Source organism: Lepidochelys kempii, chromosome 17, assembly GCF_965140285.1.
Source record: "Lepidochelys kempii isolate rLepKem1 chromosome 17, rLepKem1.hap1, whole genome shotgun sequence".
NCBI classification, from domain to species: Eukaryota; Metazoa; Chordata; order Testudines; family Cheloniidae; genus Lepidochelys; species Lepidochelys kempii.
In genome coordinates, this window is record NC_136396.1 from 4,476,240 (window position 1) to 4,498,898 (window position 22,659).

The 22,659-nt window shown below is 45.8% G+C and overlaps 2 protein-coding genes across 3 annotated transcripts; one reads left to right on the top strand and one right to left on the bottom strand.

Moving 5' to 3' along the window:
* The first annotated feature begins 7,597 nt into the window (after nucleotides 1–7,597).
* Nucleotides 7,598–14,711, top strand: RFLNB (refilin B). The gene is made up of 3 exons (XM_073315603.1): nucleotides 7,598–7,848; nucleotides 10,041–10,150; nucleotides 11,752–14,711. The coding sequence occupies exons 1-3, from the start codon at nucleotides 7,660–7,662 to the stop codon at nucleotides 12,080–12,082; spliced, it is 630 nt and encodes a 209-aa protein (XP_073171704.1). The 5' UTR covers nucleotides 7,598–7,659; the 3' UTR covers nucleotides 12,083–14,711.
* Nucleotides 14,712–15,986: 1,275 nt separating this feature from the next.
* Nucleotides 15,987–21,968, bottom strand: LIAT1 (ligand of ATE1). Of its 2 annotated transcripts, none has more exons than XM_073315601.1 (3): nucleotides 21,746–21,968; nucleotides 20,466–20,739; nucleotides 15,987–17,277 (listed from the first exon to the last, which is right to left on the bottom strand). In XM_073315601.1, exons 2-3 carry the CDS (start codon nucleotides 20,698–20,700, stop codon nucleotides 16,748–16,750), a joined length of 765 nt encoding a protein of 254 aa, XP_073171702.1. In that variant the 5' UTR covers nucleotides 20,701–20,739; nucleotides 21,746–21,968; the 3' UTR covers nucleotides 15,987–16,747. The 2 variants fall into 2 exon arrangements, with proteins under 2 accessions (XP_073171702.1, XP_073171703.1); XM_073315602.2 differs by lacking the exon at nucleotides 21,746–21,968 and adding an exon at nucleotides 21,347–21,735.
* Nucleotides 21,969–22,659: the final 691 nt, after the last annotated feature.

The following is a 22,659-nucleotide window of genomic DNA, read 5'->3' on the forward strand; positions in this document are numbered from 1 at the left end:
TCCTCTTCTAGCCTGTGTTTTGTAGCAATTTATACAGAACAAACTGGATCCGATTTGCCTTTGGGGGGAGGGAATCTGAAAGCTGTGTGTACACGTGCCCATACACACACCTGCACTGCACAGAATGCAGCCTTTGTCCTGAGGGCGTTTGCATGAAGAATTATATTCCTATCTTTGTATCCACCACCGAGTGTTACCTGATGTGTTTTAAAATCCTCTTGCGTGGTGCTCATGGTATAGTATGACACATGCTGGCCTTGTAAACTTTTACAAACCTTTCTGTATCTCATTTCTTCCCCTCTCTTAGCAGATGGAGTTTCCCTCTTATCATCTTTCCACCTCGCATATCTCTATGGCTCCAGCAAAGTGACCTTTCACAGACAGTATTTGTATTAGTAGCAGCAGAGCCAATGGGATTCTTCCCTGCCCAGCCCAGGTGGGAGGCAGTCCAGGAAAGTTAATCTTGTGTTAGTCAATAATTAGATGATGATTTGTAATGTCTCTGCTGTTTACCTTCCAGAAAAGACTTCTGGGGAACCTCCTGTTTCCATTATTAATAATGAAAAGTCGGTGACTTTTAGAATACAATAAATATTATTTTATTTTAGTCCACTTCTTTTGCTCTGAGAGTCAGTGGTTCATTTCTCTTTCCAGTACATTTCCCTTTGCTCTTCCTCCATCAAGTGATCAGCCAGAAATGTGCACCTCTTTCACCAAATTTGCAGTGATGAATGTGACTCTCTGGGTTATATCATGTGAGTTATAGTGAGTTTCTCCTAATTGCAGGTTGGGAGGGGTGACAGAGGTGTTCCCGTCAACAGGCAATTTAAGACAGGTTGGCTCTTTAACATGCTGTACTTACATGAGCTGAAATGTTTTATTTCTGGCTATATGACAAGTTGTTTGAACAAAACACATTCCTCTGTGTGTGAGTTGGTATAGGTGGGGCTGGTAGCACCACCTATTGGCTATCATTAAGGTTGCTTGACATTTCCCATTATAAGACCCTGTTTTCTATTCCTTATACCTTTGCCAAATCCTAACTGTTTGGGCTGAAATTTTTCATGCCAGGTGTCTGTCTCATCATCGCTCTGCTGTAAGCAAATGTCTATGAAACCCAGCAAAGTGTCCTGTATCTCTCTAGAGCTGTTCCCAATAAAGGATGACAGCCTACCACTGCTAGTAGTTACTCCATTAGCTCTGTCAGGTGGATCTAAAGGTTCCAACCTTACTGACGACCCATGTGGTGTTGATATAATGCTTCATAATGGATTTTCTGTTTCTTCAGTTTGCTTTTTTAAAAATCTAGGAAGTTACACACCAAAAAACTATGTTAAAATAACATGAAGGTTGCAAAGTCAAGCTCTCAAAAGTTAGGAAATGCCAGGACTAATTCTTTTTCTGTGCAACCTTAATTCAGCACCCTTGTGTGTGTGTGCAATATGATACAATCTTTAATTCCGTGATCCCTTACTATTTTTTCCAGAGACGACCTTAATTCTGGCGTTTCCTAACTTTTGAGTTCTTGACTTTGCAACCTTAATAATGTTCTTTGTATGTAGTTGTATGTGCAATGTTGTGGTAGCCATTGGCTTTTATTAATAAAAGCATGCACTGCAGAACGTCAGCTGCAATCCTCCCGGTATGGATATTATATATTTTCCAAGACAGGCTTGCCCGAATTCAGGTAGTACAAGATGAACATGTTTTAGTGTTCTGTTGGTTGATTTGTTAGCTCATCAGGCTGCAAATAAAAAATCCCTTTCCTGTTTGTGTTGATTTTCTTCTGTCCAAACCACCATGAAACCCATTTTCTAACGCTGCAAAGTGATCTGCGCTGACATTGATGAATATGTCACTGAGTTCAGTTACAGCACGAGAGGACGTGGACTGGTTCATTGTTTTGACTCTGTCTTGTCTTGTGTTGAGATGTTCTTGCACTGGGTCACCTTGTAGGCTCTCAGCAGGTTGTGCATCTCGTGACCTTGTTAAAAGGGCCATTTTCTTGGGGATCTTTTCTTCTGGAGTGCCCAGGAGGATACAGTTAATAAAAGGAGCAGTAATTATCATTCAGGGCAGGAAGTAGTGAAATGGAAAATATAGCAAACATTTCTGTTAATCTCACCAAACCCTTTGCTTATTTTCAGCTTTATTGCCAACAGAGCTCAGTTTCCTGCCTGCTGGTAACGCTTAGCACGTACAGAGCGCTTCACAAATGTTAACTGAGCTTCCCAAGCACCTCTTGAGGTAGGTGAATGTTATGTCAATTTTACAGAGGGGGAAGGAGAGGTACCAAAATCTTGTGACCTGTTCAAGACCACCCAGTGAGTCAGTATAACATAGAGGAGTTTGTGGCTCCTGGCTCCGTGCTGAGATGTCACTAGACCACAGTGCTTTCTTCATGTTGGTTAAAAAGGGGCCATATTAGGCAGCAAACAGAAGTGAACCTGTTGGGTGCCGTGAGGAACTAGATCCAATTGCTAAGGGGAAGAGTGAGCCACCTGCCAGAATCCCAGCTGCTACCAGCAACTGAGAGTGGAAGAGGAGTGCATCCTCCAACACAGGGTTTAACGTGTTTGGAAAGGTGCTCCGACACAGCAATGATTCTGTGCTGTGCAGCAGAGGGAACTGCTGGAAACTGATCAGGACTTCTAATAACCAGAGTTACATGCAGTTGATGTTCATGAATTTAGTCTGCATCCCAGTGAAACAAACATTTATAGAGCACATATTAAATCACCTGCCTTGTAGTTTAACTGAGTGTGATTCAAGCACCTTATGTTTTCACAGACCATGCTGGGGTGAGAAGCCTGGAATTTCCCATTGTTTGGAAATGATTTTTTCATCATTATCAAATAACTCAGATTGCTCCTGTTGTGTTTTCTCTCTCATTGATTTCTCCTCTGGACCAACATCAGTGTAGCTATTGTGTGATGACTGATTAAGCTCAGAAAGCTGGGCCTGTGTGGAAAGTCCCCTGTGGAACAAGGGTCCTGATAAATTACTTGTATAATGGATGCATGCAGGCATCAGTGGAGGCAAATGAGATGGGCAAACAAGCTGTTACTTACACACACTGGCAAAGATTTTCAAAAGACTAGTGATTTTGGGTGCCCACCTTGAGATGCCTTAAAGGGGCCAGCCAGGCTTTCAGGAGGGGCTGAGAGTGTGGGCTCCTTTAAGGGATCTCACAATGGGCATCTAAAATCACTAGTCACTTTTGAAAATTAATTTCCCTCCCATCTTACATGGAGTGACAGGAACATTTGTGACCCACACTGGAATTGCACACTGCACCCACGGTCTCACAAACCTCTTCCTCTTTGGTTGAAGTTGAGCAGTAACTTGGTGCTGTGTCCCATCAGCTCTCAGTGCTGGGCTGGGTCAGCCCTTGGATGGGAAACGTTCAAAGACAACCAAGGCACTTGATGAAGGAGGGGATAGTGATTCAGGAGACGTGCTCTGAATCAGTCCTGAAGCCAGACCCCATATACCACTTTTGTGTCTTTCAGATGAGGGGTAAAACCTAGAACTTGGTGACTTGTAGTTATTAAAGTTCCCATGACACTTTTCATAAGAGAGGGTTCTTTAACTTGCATTATTAGTTGGGTTTGATGTTCTTTACAGTCTGTTCTAAGTTAGAACGTAACATTGCTGTGCACTGTCTAACAGTTGCCACATTGCAGTGGTAGGTGAATGGTCCCTGAATGCAGCTTGTGGAAGTGCTTTGGGATTCTTCAGGGTAAAAGGTGCAATATGAACATGAGAGACTCTTGCTCCAGGCTGTCAAATCAGGTTTAGCATTTGATTTAGTGGACTTCAGTAAAGAGAAGGCAATAAACACAGGACACTGAACTCTTTGGCTTTCTGCAAGGAGTGAAAGCTTTTGGGACCATGACACTGGTGCTTTTACTACAGCTGTACAGAGAGGAGCGATCTGGTGTGTTCCTGCCTCATCTCCAGTTTAGCTCTTTATGGAAGTGTTGGCCTCTGCTGAATGGACCAAAGTTCTAAATGAAATAAATCCATCATCTTTCGGCAGTTTTAGCATGTTGTAAATTCAGACTTCTTGATAGTGGAAATCTAGCTTCCCCCCACTGCACCCCCATTACATTTCTCTAACTACATTATCAGCTGAGTGGCCTCTGATCTGAGGAGCTTGGTGGCAACTCCGAAATAATAATCGTGTTAGCTTGGACATGGCTCCTTGAGCCTTTCGGGGCCTCTCATTTCATAAAGGGTTTTTGATGGCAGATTTGGAAGTTAAAGGTGATCTGCTTTCCCAGTGTTAGAGAGACCAAAATGTCCGGCCTTGGGTGTATTTAAAACAAAAGCAACAAACCACCTGTCCAGCACTTTTGCTCTGACTCCGCTGATTTGATTCAGGTTTTTAATGTACTTTTTTTAAATCCACATTTTTCAGTGAAGACAAACAACCCAATAGCATTTCTTCAAAGGAATGTAAATTCCTTTAGGAATAAGTATCCGGAGTTCCCAGCAGTACATAGCTGCAAACCACAGACGCCTCTGGCTGAAGGCTCTGTTCTGGTTTTAATTTGGGGGTAGCAAAGGAATTCTTTTGAAGGGTTTGGGTTCACTTGTGCTGGGCCCATCAGGCTAGATTGTGTGTTACTGTACAGCAATGTGTTTGCTTTGGCTGCCAGCAAAGATTTTCTTTCCCCTAGAGGAGTCTTCCCCATCAAATCTGATGATGCTGCATGATTATTTAATTAGGATTTTCCAAAAGCCATTCCATTAGCCTTCCTAGTACTACAGGAATCTGGAGACCTTTCCCTCTGATCCTCTGCACCCCCATCAACTCTGCCTCAGTAGCAGTGGCCATTCAGAAATTCAATTAACCAGCCAAGTGCTATTTATATGGGGCAAAATCATAAGTGGAAGTTTGCCTTGGAAAGGACTATGGCCTATACACAAAGTTGCATCGCTTTAATAAAAAGTGTGCCTTTAAACTGAATTAGTGCAACTTTGGTGTGGAGTCACTCATATCAGTTTAAACCTGGTTTATAGTGGTGTAGCCTGCCCTTGTAAATTTACAAGGGCAGGCTAAGCTGCTAGACAAAATGTATTTAAGACAATATAAGTGTGCGCCTAGAGGGGTTTGCCCCAGATTAACTAAATCATTTTTAAATAGCATCTTTAAGGCCTGGCCTACACCTAAAACTTTGGGTCGACCTAGTTGTATCACTCGGCTTGTAAAATTTTCACACCCTGAGCTCCATAGTTAGGTTGACCTAACGCCCTGCTGTACATGGAAGGATTCCATCGACCTAGCTATCTTCTCCCAGAGAGGTAAATTAACTACACTGAGAGAAAAAACCTTCTGTCAGTGTAGGAAGCGTCTACACCATTGTGCTGGTGCAACTTCTGTGTGCAGGCAAAGCCCTACTGGGCCTTGATCCCACAAACCCTTAACACGAGTGCCTAACATCATGTGTGTGACTCCAGTGGGACTACTCCCAGGAGTAAAGTTAAGCATGTTCAGAAGAGTTTGCAGGACAGCAGCCTGAATAAGGAGCTCAGGTTTTAGGCTCTGGGAACGCGCACTGCTGGCTGCTCTGAATAAACACAGGGACATTGCCAGAGGATCTCGGAGGTTGCTGAAATTAAAGGAAATCATATCCACTTGACTCCTTATAAATAAACACCCACCCACCCCCTGGGCTCTGACTGAATTATGTAGCCACACCTTTTCCCCGGCAATTCTAGATGGAGTAACAGCACAGCCATATTTTCCCCCTCCCTCCCAAGCAGTGACAATCAGGTGCTCAGAAAGCTCTGACTTTGACCATGGCTGCTTAGAACTCCTCCCGTGTGTGCTAGGGCAGGGGAAATGTAAATCTAGCTCAGGGTTTGCTGCTCTGAACTACCTTGGCAGGGCCGTTTCATGTTCCATGTGGCTGCGTTTTTCATGTTTCTTCTGTGGTCGTTGAGATTTTTCTCCAGGGTGAATATAAACCGTTTAAAGCTGGAAGGAGGGTCTAGGGCAGCAGCCTGTCTTCAGACCACCTCTGGAGTACAGTACACACGTGCCCTAGCTAGGTACCAAGCCTCTGTTTTACGATCTGCCTTTGAGTTTAAAAAATGCAGTGACACCAAAGATAAATAATCCCTCAGCAGTTATATTTCACACTTGCACATGGTTTCAGTAAATAGGCTGCTCCCCTGGAGTCACAAGATCTGAAATATATAGCCAAATGAGTGCTCGGCTGTTTGCGTTAATAACTAAACCTACTTCCAAGTTGATAAAATCAGGGGAGTGACTTTGTACAGGGACAACGTGGAAGAGTGTCACTCCCAGGTTCAAAACTGTGACTCAGCCCTCTCTTGGGGTGTGCAGGATGTACAGTCATGCACTGTGGGACTGGACAGGGGTGAATTTGCGTTAAATGAGGGGATGTGAAGATGTTTACACCATAAATTATGCAGGTTGCATTTGGCCCAATTTGAAACCGTTGGAGGCAGGGAGTGCTGGCTGCTGGAATGTGACTACAGTGAAGTAGGGGCCACTAGCCCTTTGGGTCCCCAGTAGGCCAGTGTAGGAAAATCCATTTGTTTCCTCCTCTGAGGGAGACCGCAGGCAGATAAATAACGTCCTGGATTAACAGTACCTTTGTTCAGGCAGGCAGAAGGGTTAGTGTCAAGCTCTGGAAGGACGGGCAAGGCTGTGACCCTGATGGCTGCCTGGCTTGTGTAGACAGGAACAGCACTAGATCTTACTCGTCTTCATAACAAAAGCCAGGACAGACTCATGGAGTGGTACTGATGGGCAGCTGCATCAGCACAGGATCTCCACTTCCACTATTGTACGGATTTGCTGTCTCTCTCAGCTCAGCCCTCTAGAAGCACTGACCCAGTGACTGGTGGGTGGAGATGCTCTGGGTGAAATTCTGGCTCCGTTGAAGTCACTGGGAGCTTTGCCATTGACTTCGGTGGGGCCAGGGTTTCACCCCTTATTCCTAAAGTCCAGTCAAGCAGAATTCCTTGCAAATTTAATAACATATAACAATCTGAGAGTCACAGACCAGAGTGGTGTCTTAGCTCAGCTGGAGTGGGACAGAGGCGAGCTGGGTGCTACAGAGCAGTACGTGTGAGTCTCGACCACTGGTCTGCTGGGTAACCTAGGGCAAGTGACTCTGCCGTCCGTGCCTTTGTTTCCCTACCTGTGAAAGGGTGGTAATGCCACTTCCCTGCTGTTGTGAGGCTTAAAGTAGGTTTGTGACCTGCTCTGAGAACCTTACCTGCAAGGCGCTAGGGAAGGGAGAGCGCTGTTTAGCCCATAATAGGGCCCCATCAATAACTGGCATTTTGTCACCGGAGCCACGTAAAGCAGAGACGAAGCAGGCTCTCGCTGTAGGACCGAAACAACCAGAACCTCAGGGCTGGGTGAGAACCCCCCTGCCCCAGTGCTGGCGTGCTCTGGAGCCTGCGTGCGGCGTCTGGGGATTTCAGAGGGGCAGGGTCCCCCGCCCCCTTCCCAGGCTGGTGCCCCGGCCCCGGGCGGCCCCCTCCTTACAGCGGGACGGGGCGGAGGGGTGGGACTCCCGGGCCCCGCCCGCTCCAATCCCCGCGCCCGGGGGCGGGCCCTGCTGCCCAGGAGCCGGCGGCCCGGGAGCGTGGCCAGTGCTGCCGGGCCGGGCCATGGTGGGGACGCTGGCGCTGCCCGAGGGGCCCGAGCCGCTGGACAGGAAGCGGCGCGGCGAGCGGGTGCTGGACAGCCCCGACTCCGGCCTGCCGCCCAGCCCCAGCCACTGGCTGCTGGCCGCCGGCCCCGAGCGCGCTGCGGCCCCCGGGCTGCCCGAGCCGGACGCCGCGGGCCAGGCGCCGCCGGTGAGTATTGCACGGTCCGGGGCAGTGCCGCTCGGGGCGCTGGGCGTGCACTGAGTTGGGGGTGGCTGCCAGGGGGCGCATGGGTACGCGCACGGCGCAGGGACCCGGGGCTGCCAGGGGGCGCATGGCTGCGTGCACAGGGCAGCGGGACTCGGGGCTGCCCGGGCAGGCATCTTTGGTGGGGGTCGCCGAGGGGCGCCGGGGTTGTGCTGGGGGTGCTAGGTTCGGGCTGTGGAAGTTTCCCTTCCGGATGATCGTGCATCCCCAGCAGGGCTCGTCCCTGCTTCACCCTTCGCAGTGGCTGCACCTCCCGGTGTGACCGAACGTGGGTGGGGGCAGCACAAAAAGTGGCTGGCTCTGGGGATCCCTGTGCGCACCCCTTCCCCCCTCCGCCTGTCCCCTCTCCGCAAAGATGCGGGTCCTACCTGCGGAGCGATGCAATTCTTTGGCTCTCCTGCTCGGCAGAGTAGACAGAATCACAGCCGAGCTCACAAATCCTCTTGTGTCTCGTCTGCTTGTGGTGTGCAGAGATGCCCTCGGCCAGTTCTCTCCCCTCTGGCTGGCGGCGCAGCAGCTGCTGGAAAGCGTGATCCCTTTGCTGACAAGTCAGCGCCTCTCCGCAGAACGGTTTGCGCATTTTTTGGTAACGTCTCCCTAAGCCAGGGGGCAGGTGTCTGCCATGAATAAATTGTAAAGGAAAGGCTGGGTTGTTTAGCTGGCTGTAGATTGTTTTTATTTAGATTTTCGTCTCAAATCACACAAGACGGCATCCATCCAAGCCTTGAGCATACATTTAAAAACCCAGTCGCATCAGCGTTACAGTTAGAACTGGTACAGATTTTCACCTGGAAGAATGCACCTGGACAAGAGAGCGGTCGAAAACAACTGACCTGACTTCCCCTCCCCTTCACTCAGAACTGCTGCTGCGTTACTGTTTAATTTATCTGTGCAGGGGCTGTACCCACAAAGTGCCCAGCACACTCTTGGCATGATGGAAGTACAGACATCAGTAACAGTGGCGGGTGGCAGAACTGTAGAATCATGAAACTGAGTTATTCATTTACAAAACCTCCCAGCTTTCTGCCTGTGACAGGAATTCCATACGGCCTGTCACTCTTGCACTCAGACTGTCTGGAGTTGTTTTCCACCAGGCCTTTTTAAAGGTCTGTCACACGCTCGGGTCTTGCCGGAGTGAAAGCCGCAAAGTGGCATCAGCAGGATAGTGCCCTTAGAATACCAGCCTGGGCTCTGGGGGCTGAATTCTGGGGGCTGATTTTTTTTCAAAGGTGCTGAGTACCCGCATCTCACTAATTTCCCTTGGAGTTTGGGGTGCTCAGTACCTCTGAAAATCAGGCCTTTTATTGTAGACAACGGATACCTCACTGGCTTACCTAGATCAAAGATGTATTTGTTAAGATGGGAAAAGGGAGAACAGCTTAGACATGCCAAAGATCAAACAATAAGATTCTCGTAACGTCCAGGGGTCTTAAAGGAGCATTTCCAAAGCTGTGTTAAAGAAAAGCAGAATTCGCCTGCTTAGAGGTGCTGTGCTCGCCTCAGCATGTGACCGTGCTCCTCCTTCCCAGCTGGGGGGCCTTGGCAGAAGGGAAAGCGTCTCACAGTTCATATGGTCCCTTAAGGGACCAGACGTGCGACTTCTTCATTTCATTCCTGAGAAACCCCAAGCTAGAAAGAGTTCCCCCTTTCTTGAAGTGCAAGTACATACTGGATGCAGCTGAGCTTGGGAAATAGGAAGCTGGGAAGGCTCTTCAGAAGTTCATGCAATTTAATAACCCATGAAGGTTTCTGTTGCAATTTATGTACAGAATTGATGGATGAATCCAGTGCTGAGAGGTTTCATATACACTTTTCAAAATATTAATGATAAAAAAAACCCAAACATAAATCCCCGAAGCAGTGACACCATACTATCCATGGAGGATGTACTGACTCCAGCCCCTCATAGTGGGGAAGGACCTTCTCTGTATGAATGCCCCAGAAGTACCAGGCAAACCTATTGTGTAAATCCGTGGGTCTCCATGGAAGCCCATGGAACTGTCAGTCATTTACAGATATGTCTGTTTTGGGTAATGTTAACCTTGTCCTTGACTTAGGGGGTGACTAAATAAACATCCCCTCTTGGGATTGTACCGAATTGCTATATTAAAGGCGCTCTCTTTGCACTTTTGCAGAATGCTGTGTTCTCCCCCAACCCTCTGCTCTCCAGCTGCCCTGCGAGGTTATGCCCTTTATCCTTTGGCGAAGGAGTTGAGTTTGACCCTCTGCCACCAAAGGAAATAAGGTAAATACAGTGTTACAATCAGTTAGTGTTTAAACTTCCCCTTCTCAGGGGCATAGGAAGCAGTAAAGGTTTAACAGAGGTACTGTGCAAAGGAGCAATAGCATTTATCAATTTGTGCCCGAGATTCAAGCTCAGTTCCACCCAGCCAGTACATTCCTCCACTTCTGCCTTCAACCAGCCCTTTGCAAAGGAATGTTCTGTTTCCTTTAACCACCTCCTAGAAGAATTTTCAAGGGAAGGCTTCCCGTGTCTCTTTATTATGCTTCTTAGTTCATTGTACAGCTGCTAAATCTTGGGTTCTGTTTAATCACTTGAAAGGTAATCAGGAGCAAAGATCTTCAAAGGGAGTAGCTTTCTAAAGGGTTGTTTTATTAGCAGAAAGGAATTCCACTTTCTTAAGCTGATGGTTTTATAGCAGAAGGTTCTAACTTATCAGCAAGAGGTAATCCTGTGAACTGGAGGGAAAAACTAATATTTTGAGATGTGGAATTTTCTTAATACACTGCCTTAGTTCATAGCATGTGAATTGTTCCTTTGGACATAATTTTGCAGTAAAAAGGAACAAAGTTTCCCTTTCTATAGGCATAAGTAGAACAATTGTATCGCTCAAACAGCATGCTGATAGAGGATTTAAAAAATTTTCACTAGTGTTGACAAAGGACCCAATCCTGAGGTTGGAATTGATGCTTGGTACCATGCAGGATCAGGCCTGGTGTGTAGCAGAGGGGGAAAATCTTTTTCGGTACACACAGTCTTCAAGTCCCATCTCATATGACAAACCCAGACATTCCTGATATTAATTTTCACATCAGAAATGCTCAATACACTAGCTGTATTATTTTCTGCCAGTCGAGTCCATGGTGGGTTTTCTCATGGAAACAAGTGGGTATAATTGCATTTGCCTTGGCTGATGACCCCAAGGATGTGGAAGGATAAAGAACTCCCACAAGACCCGTGATGGATAAGAATACAGAAAACAGCATCTGCTTCCATGGAAGCTCCAAGGGGTCGACAATTATGAAAATCAGGCCACAGGGAGTCTAAATATGGATCTAGGTGCCTGGCTGTGCTGCCAGAGTCTGAAAATGGTTGTCTAGGCCCCACCAGGCTAAGAAGATGGTTACACTGATGGCATTTCTGGAAATTCCAATAGAAAAGGAGATCCTGCCTAGAGATTGTGCTTGGACAAATAATGAAAACGCCAGGTGTGCTACAAACAGAAGGTGGTTTTCTTCTTCCCCTAAATGGAAATAGATATCAATGGGAGGATGTGTATATTTTAAATAAAAAAAGCCTTTGGACTAGGAATCCTAGTGTTTATCCGGCACTTTTCATCCATGGATCTCAAAGCACGTGACAAAGGAGATCAGGATTGTCAGCCCCATTTTACAGATGAGGAAACTGAGGCCCGGAGAGAGGAAGTGGCTAGCCTGAGGTCATATTGCAGAGCTGGGAATGGAACCCATCGAGTTCTAGTTCAGTGCCCTAGCTAGGAGATCACCCTGCCTCCCGTAGTGTCTTTGGCTAGCTACATCTCCCAGTGAGCACTGGCTGCTGGAGCAAAGTGAGATTCACACTAGGGTCTCTCTTCTGTGTTTCAGGTACACCTCCTCAGTGAAGTATGACTCAGACAAGCACTTCATCGATGATGTCTATATGCCGGTGGGGTTAGGTGTTTCCTCGTGCAGCCAAACGGTCGTCTGCATCCCTGATTGCACCTGGCGCAGTTACAAAGTCGAGGTCCACTTTGAGCCTCGGAACAAGCCTCTGCGTTTCACCAGCACCACCATTGTCTACCCAAAACACACCAAAACTGTGTACACCACCACTCTGGATTACAACTGCAGGAAGTCCATGCGGCGGTTCTTGTCCAGCATAGAGCTGGAGTCTGCAGAATACCCTGGGAACGATTACCTCCTGGATGGCTGCTGACTGACATCTGCCTCTCTTGCTATGATCCATCCTAGTCCCTTTCTACTGTACTGTACTAACTCTCCACTAGCTAAAGTGGGTAAAAAAAACCCTAATTGCCCAGTCACTCTAAGGGAAACTTACCTGTCGCTACCTCTGTCCTAGCTCATAAATTCAAAATGGCCTGCATTTAATTTTCTATGGGAATTTAGCTTTTCGAGATATCAGTTTATCCTCCTTTAGAGCTGCTGATTTCCTTCCCTGCTCCCACATTGCAGTATTAAGGTGAAAATAAGGGAAATGTTTCCAAAGAGGAAAAGTTAATTGCTCTTTCACAGATAAGGGAGAGTCTGGGACAGTGGAAAAATGTAAGATTCTTCATGCTGATGTGTAAAACCAATGACAATTCTCTTGCTGCAGAAAATTTAGCAGATAATTCAGCGACTTGTAAACAGAGAGCCATAATTAATGTCAGCTTTGGTCACAGGACCTTGATAAAGCAGAAAGTGCTGACATCCTTTGGCATAGGCTAGCTGATGGGAAATCCAGAATTTTGTATTTAAACAGATGTTTTTTAATCTCATTCATGCCTGTTTTTAAAGATGTTCCTTTAAGGCGGGGGGGGGGGGAGGAGGTTTGATTAGAGCAAGAGTTAAATTGCATTTGGGTAGGCATAGAAGGAACTGGGTTATCTTTCTTCAGGCTCCCCTAATCTTACAGAAGATCTTGTATACTTTTCAGTTAGTTAACCCAGCCTCAAACTTGTGCAACTATTTGTCAGTGCAGCAGATACTAGAATTTGCAGGCACTGTACTGTAACGACTATTACGCAGAAAATTATCTCTGAGGGGTAATTAATTTTGGAAATCCAAGTGTAGACATCCGCTAGTTTCAAACCACTATGTAATGCTGGCACTGTTTCTCACTCAAGGGGAGCTGCAACAGTGGAAAAATGTTAGGAAATCCACAGGGTGGAAGTCATAAGGTGGAAGCAGAAACCTGGGAATCCAGCAGCATCACCTAGGGGTATGTGGGAGTGACTTGCCAAGGAAGGCATTGCAACAAAGGGAATGCAAAACTGTCAACTGGCTAGATCCACAGCTATGTCTGTGCTTTCCCTGTTGGACTTCACAAAGATCATTATTCTGTCTAAGTTTTCGATCTGATGGTGTTGATGATTCCACTGGGGCAAGGGAGGTCTTCGATACCCGGAGCTTCCTGAGTAGCCCTGCAGTAACAAATCAGAGTGCATTTCAACTGGAGATCACTGGGGGTTGGGGAGTGGGCAGGAGAGAGGTGGTGAGAATAATCACTTCAGAATAACCTGCACCTTAACATTGTCTTTGTCTATCATGCACTTTGACCAACCAGAACATGTGGCTTTCTAAATCTCCAGAATTTTTGTTTCTTTGTTGAAAGAGAGGAGAGCAGCATGGAAAGTGGGTGCTTTTGAAGATGTGGCTTATACTCTTTGTTGGTGTAGTACCGGTATTGTGGATGTTCCATAGAAGCTGGCTCTTGTCTTTTTTTATATATATCTCCCCAAACTCACATGGGACAAAATTCATCCCCTATAGAGCAACAGCCCAAGACCACCTCTCAAAAGGGGACTTATGCAGGGCATAGGGACAAGGGAAAATGTCATCAGTGGAGAGTGAGGAATGTAGAATGTGTTCTAGCTGGAGATTATTATTGGGGCTGCAGTAAAATAGATCCGGCAGGTGTTACAAATGGCCTGTGTAGAGGTATATTCTGCAATGTGGTACTAGTGTGAGCTGAAATGATTCAAGAGACTGAAAGTGTAATGGAAGAGGGGATTTGTTGGGTTTTTTTGTACCTGTTTATTCCCTTGAATCAGTAGTTTCTTTGTTTCCTGCCCACAAACCCAGATGTGCTAAAACATTTCCAAGGGAGACTTGGAATGCTGAGTTTAAATAGCCATCCCCATAAGAGACTATGGGTCCTGGAATTCTGACAAGACCTTTGACCCCACTGAAACTATTGGAACTGCCTGGGATGTGAATCAGGGCCAGAACTACCAACATGAGTAGCATAGCGTAGTACCAATGCATTGAATCTAGTCTGTACTATTTAAGAAATGCTCATTACATTCCCACTAAGACCATTCCTTAACGTTTGCCAGAAGTGCACTTACGACAGGGCATAAGCCACCCTCTGTGTGTAGGGGTTTCAAACATAACTTCTCTGTTGGACAGGTTATTCCATTATTGCTAGTTTGTACTTTCCTCCTGCCACTGTAGGAGACACGATACTGCACTAGAATGGATGCCTGGTTTACTCCACTATCACTTTTCCCCTGAGTTCATTACAAGATTTTGGAGAGAAGTTTTATTTTAAAATTGTAACCATGACCTGTTCCAAGTTAAATTAGAAATAACTCTTACACTATGGTCTAGGACACAACACATGCTTTAAAAACACAGATTTATTGATGTTCCTCTTTAAAAAGATGGTAACTGATAGAAGATGCTTTTTAAAAAATTCAGGTTACTATATAGCAACACCTTGGTTCTCACTGTGCAAGATCCAATATGTTCTGCTCTCTGTGACATGATTCCTCCCCCAAAAAAACAAAGTTTCAATTTGCTTTTTCTCATTTAACTAGTAATAAATTATATGAAAACCATAATTGTAGGGAAGTCTCTTTTTAATTCAAGCCTTATTGGTGGTTGTTTGGTCTTGAATGCAAACTAGAGTCACAAATGGCTGGTTCATCTCTACTGCGTTAACTCTGGCTGGCTGGGAGTTATTACTGAAATTAGTGGGTAAGTACTATGTGGAAGAGTTAGATATCATTTATTACATGATTCACTGAGAACTAAAGACTTAATATATTCAACTGATCTTAGATCTTCTTTTTCTTTTATCAGACTTGATTGTTGCTACATTCTCTAATAAGCCATATCAAGTATAAAATTCCCTATAAAAATATAATACAAATGCTATGGCTTCATGAGTTTAGTAAGACACTTGAAGTGCTTTTAAGACCATTGGAAATCCTCTCCACGGCATGTATTTCACATCTGGTACCATTTTATTCCTAATGAGCTAGTTCTGGTTTCTGATATGTATTTTGGCACATACTGCAAACAAAGCAGTTGTTGTTTTCAAATGAACTGAGTATTTAAACAGACAAAACTCTCTTTTGATTGTGGATTTAAAAGTGGGGGGGAGAGTTCAGGTGCTCAGATGCCACAGTGATGGGCACGGTATATAAAAAGTTACTAGAATTTATTATATATTAAAAAATTTTTTTTTGATTTGTGACAAGCTGTTCTTGTCAGAGAACTTATGTGTCTGGATGCCTACTGTCTTGTTAAATGCTTCTGAATTTCCAGGCTTATGGATTTTATTTTTAATATCAATAGAAGGGTAGGAATTGATGCAACAAAATACCAATTCTTTAATTCCTAATAGAGTTTTTTGTTTACTTTTTTTGCTGCTCATTTGTCCACCCCTTTGCAAAAGCACTTGGTTTTCAAATAATGACGTTGGAATCTAGTCTTGAAACAGAATATATTTATAAAGAACCAACCTGCCATTGCAAAAGTGCCAGTGGCATGCAGCCAATTAAAGGCAATAGGATTAGAAGATCATTCAGTGATAAAATATTACAGAAAACAGAGGAGTCCTATGCATATAAGACAATAGTTGTTAGAAAAGACCAATGCATACAAACAGGGTTTAAGAAGTGTTTTAAAATCAAAGGAACATATTTCTGAGCAGGTGGAGGGAAGTTACGAGAACTTCTTGTCTCTCTCCTTTCAGATGCTTGGTCTTTTTTTCCCCAGAACATCTCCTTTTGTCTGCCCTTGGCTATTTTAAAATATTCTAATATTGTAAAAGTATTCTGAGGGAGTTTGTATGAAAGACATTACTGTGTGTGATGAAAAGCAAGGGCATCTGAGAGGCTGATGGATTGGGCAGGGAAACCTATTAAGTGAAAGACTAATTTTTTTTTAGTTCATTTTTGTCACTGATGCACGTTGCTGCAGCAATCACGATACTGACAAGGACAATCCTGTCACTTGAGAAAAGGGCACTTTTCAATTTAGTACACTTTGTTTCTGATTTAAATCTCCAAGTTCACGGAACAATACAATACGTTTTTGTAACAGAAGAAAGTAGTATTGTCTAGCAGTTAGAGAGCAAACCAGGCACTGAGACCTGGATTTTAATCCTGATTCTGCACTGTATGTGACCTTAGGTAAGCCTATCTGCATGTCGCTTACCCTCTACGCACAGTATCAAATCACTTAGCTACTTACTGCCTCAGTTTCCCCATCTGCAACATGGGCTAACACCTGCCCACTTCACTGAGGTACTGTGAGGCTTAATGCATTCATGTTTGAAAAGCAATGAGATAATCCAGTAGGACACTACTATTTATGAATAACATATAAGCAGTAAGAGGGTACTTGAGGGCAGAGTAGTAGGATGTAGAGAACCTTTAATAAAACCATCAAAATAATTGTTTTATTGTCCACTTTCTATGTAGTGTTTTATAAAAGGTCTGGCAGAAGTAAACAGAATACCCTGTTAGTAGGGGGAATTAATCCCACTAACAACGTGGCCGTGAACAAAGGTATATACAAAGTTTAAAAGTAATGGTTTTGTTGCCATTACTGTTTTAAATACAGATATAAAATAGAGAACAATACTGGTTTACACAACTTCCTGAGAAATATTTGGTAATGCTGCTGGTTGCAGTTCAGACACTTTTGTAGCTAGCTCAGCATTCATGACCTCTTCATCTTTATTTTCCTGAAAATAAGGACTGGAGCGATCCTTTTGACATGCTGTCTGACCACTATTTGTGTATGGATCTTTGTTTTGAAGTAATGGGAAATGCTTGAGAGTCAGACGTGGCTCTGCGGGTAGCTGTTGCTGGACATATAACCTATAGCGTTTCCTTCTGTTCAGTTTATAGATACGCAGTCTTTCTTCCTCAGCAGCAGGATCTTCAAGAATCCCATCCCATCGAAGGCTCTCATTGATCTGATCAGAAATGTCCTGCTCTGTTTGGGTAGAGCCTGAAGTAGTGGAAGCTGATAATAAAAGCTTATTAATTTCTGCATCAATGTGAATCCCCTTTACAGCACCTTGTGCTGGGTCATGATCGTTCCTGAGACTTAGTATTTCAAGTAACTGAGCAGAGAGGGTCTGATGCTTCTTGCTTTTGCTGTGATGTTTATCTGTTGCAATGATAAATATTATTAGCAGAGAGCTTATATGGCATCACTGTCACCTCTGGCTTTACTGTTCACATGGTAATGAGAAAGTTACAGATAAAAAAATAATTAAACATAGCACAGACTCACTGTCAAGAAACCAGATTTGTTAACAAAATATCTATCACATAAAAGCTCATTGTTGAGGGGAAATATGTATTTAGCTCAATGACTGATGCCATTTATAGAACAACTGTACTCATATAAATGTACTTAGGAATACGTACTCATAACACTTTGATACAAGCATCATGTCCATTGGACCAGTATGACTATTGCGCTTTTGTAAAGTAGTTGTGTGCACTTTAGTGTTGTATTTTTTCCAATGTGAATGTTAAACATTTGAGTTAAAAGAATGGCAGAAATTGAAATGAGAAATTCTGGCCATTATTTGAACACCACCTCAGGCTTTTAATGCTCTGCCAACCAGGGAAATGAGATGGTCCCTGTGCCAAAAAGTTTACAGTCCTAAACGAGAGAAAGTTTTCATAAATCCTCCCTCAAAAAATCAGATTGAGAGTTTGTTACCTGCTACAACTAGGATTAATTTCAGTTTTAATTTGTCTCTCCAGTTAAAGAGCTAGTGAAATGATACCACTGAGAAAAATTTCTCTTGCAATCTGTGCTGGAGCTATTTTTTAAAGTCTTGCTCCATTTAGGTCTCAGCTTCCACCAATGGTTATACTAACTAACTTTTGTCATTGTAATAAATTAATCCTGCTCCCTTCTAAAGTTTAACTTCACAAAACAGTCAGATTTTTTTTAAATCCCTGATGTTTTAATAGTGTGAGTAATGTTATTTTAATAAGATGCCTGACATAATTTTAACAGGCGTTCTACAATTGTACTGAACTGAATAGTTCTGTTTCTTTACATGATTGAAGAAAACCTCCCCAGTTAAGAAGTTTTGAAATTAACCCCCACTCTGTTGCTGTACCAGCAAGCCAAATACTGTTTGTTAGAGGTCAGATAGATTTTGACTTGCATCAATTAAATGTTGAACATTCAACCAACTGCAGTTCAGCTCTGTGAAAGAAAATCTAAAATATATCCAGCTATCTCAAATCTTGCTACAGTTTTGTGAAACTACCTGCTCTCAGACAGATGTCCTATGCCTCCTACAGTCCACATGAGGGAGCTACATGTACTGCCAATAAACCAAAAAGAAAAGGAGGACTCGTGGCACCTTAGAGACTAACAAATTGATTTGAGCTCAAATAAATTGGTTAGTCTCTAAGGTGCCACAAGTACTCCTTTTCTTTTTGCGAATACAGGCTAACACGGCTGCTACTCTGAAACCTTCCAATAAACCATTTGTTTAAAAAAACAAAAGCAAAGGCTACAGCAAGAAGTACTAACAGGCTATAATTCTAGGTGGAGGTTCTAAAATGCACAAGATTCCTTCTCACCAAAAGCCCAGATTTATTTCCTGGGATCTACAGTAACCAATCTCTTCTTTTTTTCCTATGATTGCACTGTAGTGAAAAAGGATGTCTAATTATCCCAGTATAATAGTAGTTTTCTACATTATGAACAGGTACGTAAATAGAGCCAATCTCAGCTCAAGACTGTGTGTGCTTCTATATTTATAGCTACCCATTCCAAAAAGTATGCACCAAAAGTGGTGTTATCTGGACTGATGATCTGCTGGGTCACTCCAATCCTCGACTCTGGGAGCCAGCGTTACCCTACTCTGCTGTGAGAACCCCCACTCCTGGGCTGTTCACGGACAGCCTCTGGCACATAAACTGCTTGGATTGTGCAACTGAATGACACTAGCCAATATCTCCGGTCCCAGACACAACTCTAGGAATCTCCGTCTTGCAGTGTCCAGTTATGTCTGCTGGACTCTGCAAACTTATATGAGTTCATCAATTTAACAAAGAAATTGATATGTACCAGGCTTGTTATCCCAAGGGGAGTTTCTGACATGCTTCAAACCAAACGCACTCTTTCAGGTAGAATAAACAAACACATTTATTAACTACAAAGAGAGATTTTCAGTGATTATAAGTTAAAGTACAAGAAGTCAGATTTGGTCAAATGAAATAAAAGCAGAATGCATTCTAAGCAGATCTTAACACTTTCAGTGCCCTTACAAACTTAGATGTTTCTCAGCACAGGCTGGCTGGTTGCTCTTCAGCCAGGCTTTCCACTTTGATCAGTGCTTCAGCGCTTGGTGGTGATGTTTGTAGATGGAGGAGGAAGAGCATGGCAAACGTCTCCCTTTTATCATATTCTTTCTTCCCTCTTGGCTTTGCCCCCTCCCTTCAGGGTCAGGTGAGCATTACCTCATCGTAGTCCCAAACTGACCAAGGGAAGCGGGGTTACGCACTCAAGAGTCCAACAGGTCGTTTGTTGTTTCCTAGGCCAGTGTCCTTTGTTCCTGTGAGGCTAGGCTGGGTTTGTCCCTTACATGCCATGATGAGGTGTGAACTGCCTCTCTGTTCCTGGAGAGTTTTGCCTGGGCTTGTTTTAAGCCATGAGGACACATTTTCAGCCTCATAACTATATACATGAAATTACAACCTATAACATTACTATAACAACAATGCTCAGTACATCATAAGCCTTCCGAAGACACCCGACATGACAAACTTTGCGTTGGATACCACACAATCATATTATAAGGATGAACATGGGGGTGTAGGGTGTTTCCCCAAGATTCAGAGCCTCACACCCTCCAACATACACACACGGGTATAGCAGGCAATCTGTACGTATGCTGGCTGATCAGTAAGCACAGTCAGTAACTATACCCATAACCTCTAAAGGTGATAATGCACTTCCCTCACAAACAGCAGGGACAGCAGAGTGGAGACAGACTCGATTCTCCACTACCTTACCCTTTGTGTGGTCATGTGCACCGGGCAAAGAGGGCATAAATCTGCCATTCTCATTTGGTAGCATGTTCCGTTCACTGTGCTGGTGTGAGTGATGGTCCAAGGCACTGGAGCACTGGGCCCACTGGAGCTAGCAATATGTTATGCAAAAGCCAACCTGGCCGTAGCCAGAAGCAGTGTGGCCTTTGAGAAGTGACAGCTGCTTTCCACCATGCACACCTGCATCCCATCCACTTCTTGCAGGCTGTGCCCCCATCCCTCAGGTGCTGTGCCCACTGGCACCCATTGCTATAACACAGCTTTGCTAACCTGTCTCCTCAGAGGTGGAGGGGCTGCTGCCATGCCCGCTGCTCCTGGAGTTACTGTCATCCTGGTCTGCTTTCTTTTTCTTCTTCTTTGGCTTCTTCTTGCCTGTGGCCTGTGGTGGGGATGAGGACAGCATAGGGGTTAGGAACCCCTTAGCCAGCTTCTTGCTGCTGGCCTTGCCTCTCTTCTTGCCAGGCAACAATTTCTGCACCCCTTTGCATCCTTGGCTCTTCTGCATGGGGCACACACTGGCTGTCACACCGAGCTACTGCTGAGCCTGCAAATAGGGGGAAAGACTTGTTGAAGGGCCTTTCGGTGCCCCTTTCATCTGCTGCACAGTCCACCATCTTCCTAGCAGAGGGCCCACACAACCCCCCTCAGCTCCCCCCCCCGCACCTAGTCCACTCAGTTCATCTCCTGCTGCATCACCCTTCCCCCAAGTCTGTTCTCCTGCATCGTACTCCCCAGAGCCCCCAGGACCTGATGCCAGAGGCCCCCCTGCAGAGTCCTCAGTCCCTGCCCTGTGGACCCTACCCCCCAGAGCCCTCAGTCCCCCCAATCCCTGCCTCCTTGATCCTACTCTCTAGTGATCTCTCCTATATCTCTACCCCCAGTCCATGTCGCTCTGGCCTCTACCCCCCAGGCATCTGCCCCCAGAGACCCCTGTTCTCCCCAGGCCCTACCCCCTGGATTCAGCTCCCCTGAGGGCCCCCAGCCCCCCACTCCCCAGAGTCCCTCCCCCCAACCCCTATTCTCCAGAGAGCCCCAGAGACCCTGCCCTCGACCCTACTCCCCCATAGCCCCCCGTCCCTGCTGGCCCCTGCTCCCCAGACCCCTAGTCCTGCCCTCACAGCGCTCCCCCCCCCCGGGGTGCCGGAGCTCACCTTCCCCCCCGGAGCCACCGCCTCTCCCCAGGGCCCGGACCGCGCCGCCGGCTCCCCCCCCCCCGTCCCCTCCGGACGCGTCTCCATGGCAGCGACTCAGCGCCAGCGCCCGCGCCCTCCGCGAGAACAAATAGTCCGTGCGCCCCCGACCCCCGCCTCGAGCGCCGGGCCCCGCCCCGAGCCGGGCGCGGACCCCGCGCTGCAGGCGGGGGAGGGCGGCAGCGGCTCGTCAACGGGCTGTTCCGTCTCCAAGGCGACGGGCCTGCCGCCCTGCCCACCACAGCCGCCAGGGGCCCGGGTCGGGGCCCGCCACCCCGCCAGCCCTGACGGGTGTGACCCGCGCCCTGCCTCAGCGCCAGAGCCCATTGCACGGCCCAGGGCGAGCCTGGCCTCTGTTACCGAGCTTGTCCGAGCTGGCGTGTGACCGCTTCGTGTCACAGGCCGCTTGCCCTCCTTCTCTGTGGCGCGGCGCCGAGCCCAGCAGGCCCCCAGCAGGGTCGATAGCAGCGCGCGGGGCGGCTCCGAAGGCACGTAAGGGGCTCTCCAGTAATGCCCTGCCTTTGCTCGGGTCCCTGGTTAGCCCTCGCCAGAGCTCTGCTGGCTAGTGTCCGTGACTCTCATGCTCCTGTACAAAGGGTAAATGGGAGCAGTCGTGACATTGCTCCAATTAGTCTCCCCTGGCTGAAAGGCAGAATGCCGGTTTTTCTTCCCTTCCCTTTTAACCAGGTTTAATAATTGTGTTGAGATGATGTTGAAGTGGAAAGAAAACGGGACAGAGTTTAAGCATAGAAGTTTCTGGTTATCAGGGAATAAGGTACAGATTATCAAGGGGTGCGAAATTCGGTTTAGGAAGGGGTGGCCTACAGAATACATAATCTGCAGTCTTCCCGATTTGGGGTAAAAGGTTAACGGGTCAAAGTACAGACATTGAGATATGGGGTATGTTGTTCATACAATGGCTATGTTCAGGTGTGGAGTATAATGAATGGATACGATGATGAGGATGGATTTACTCCCATTTGGTGGGATTTAATGTTCAGGGAGTTTATGGTCAGTACTTCATAGGGATGACGCTCAAACACTGTAATTCCTCTTGCTAACAGGAGTTCATAGACTCTGGTGATGGGTATGGTAGAAGAACCTGAATAGAGTCTCTGTTGGTGGCCCTGATCCTGCAGAGATTTGTACATGGGCTTAATTTTATGCTCTGTGAGTGTGGAAAGGTCACCACATGCTCATACTGGGTGTAAATTGAAGCCTGTGCCTAAGTCTTTGTAGGATCAGGGACTAACTAACTCTGTTATTATAGTTTG

Bases quoted from the DNA above. Each gene is read 5' to 3' on its own strand.
- LIAT1 (XM_073315601.1), bottom strand. From the start codon at position 20,700: ATGCAGAAGAGCCAAGGATGCAAAGGGGTGCAGAAATTGTTGCCTGGC. The intron at 17,278-20,465 runs GTTAGCAAAGCT...TCATTGCAACAG, and splicing joins CTCCACCTCTGAGGAGACAG to ATAAACATCACAGCAAAAGC.
- RFLNB (XM_073315603.1), top strand. From the start codon at position 7,660: ATGGTGGGGACGCTGGCGCTGCCCGAGGGGCCCGAGCCGCTGGACAGG. The intron at 7,849-10,040 runs GTGAGTATTGCA...GCACTTTTGCAG, and splicing joins CCGCGGGCCAGGCGCCGCCG to AATGCTGTGTTCTCCCCCAA. The intron at 10,151-11,751 runs GTAAATACAGTG...TCTGTGTTTCAG, and splicing joins CTGCCACCAAAGGAAATAAG to GTACACCTCCTCAGTGAAGT.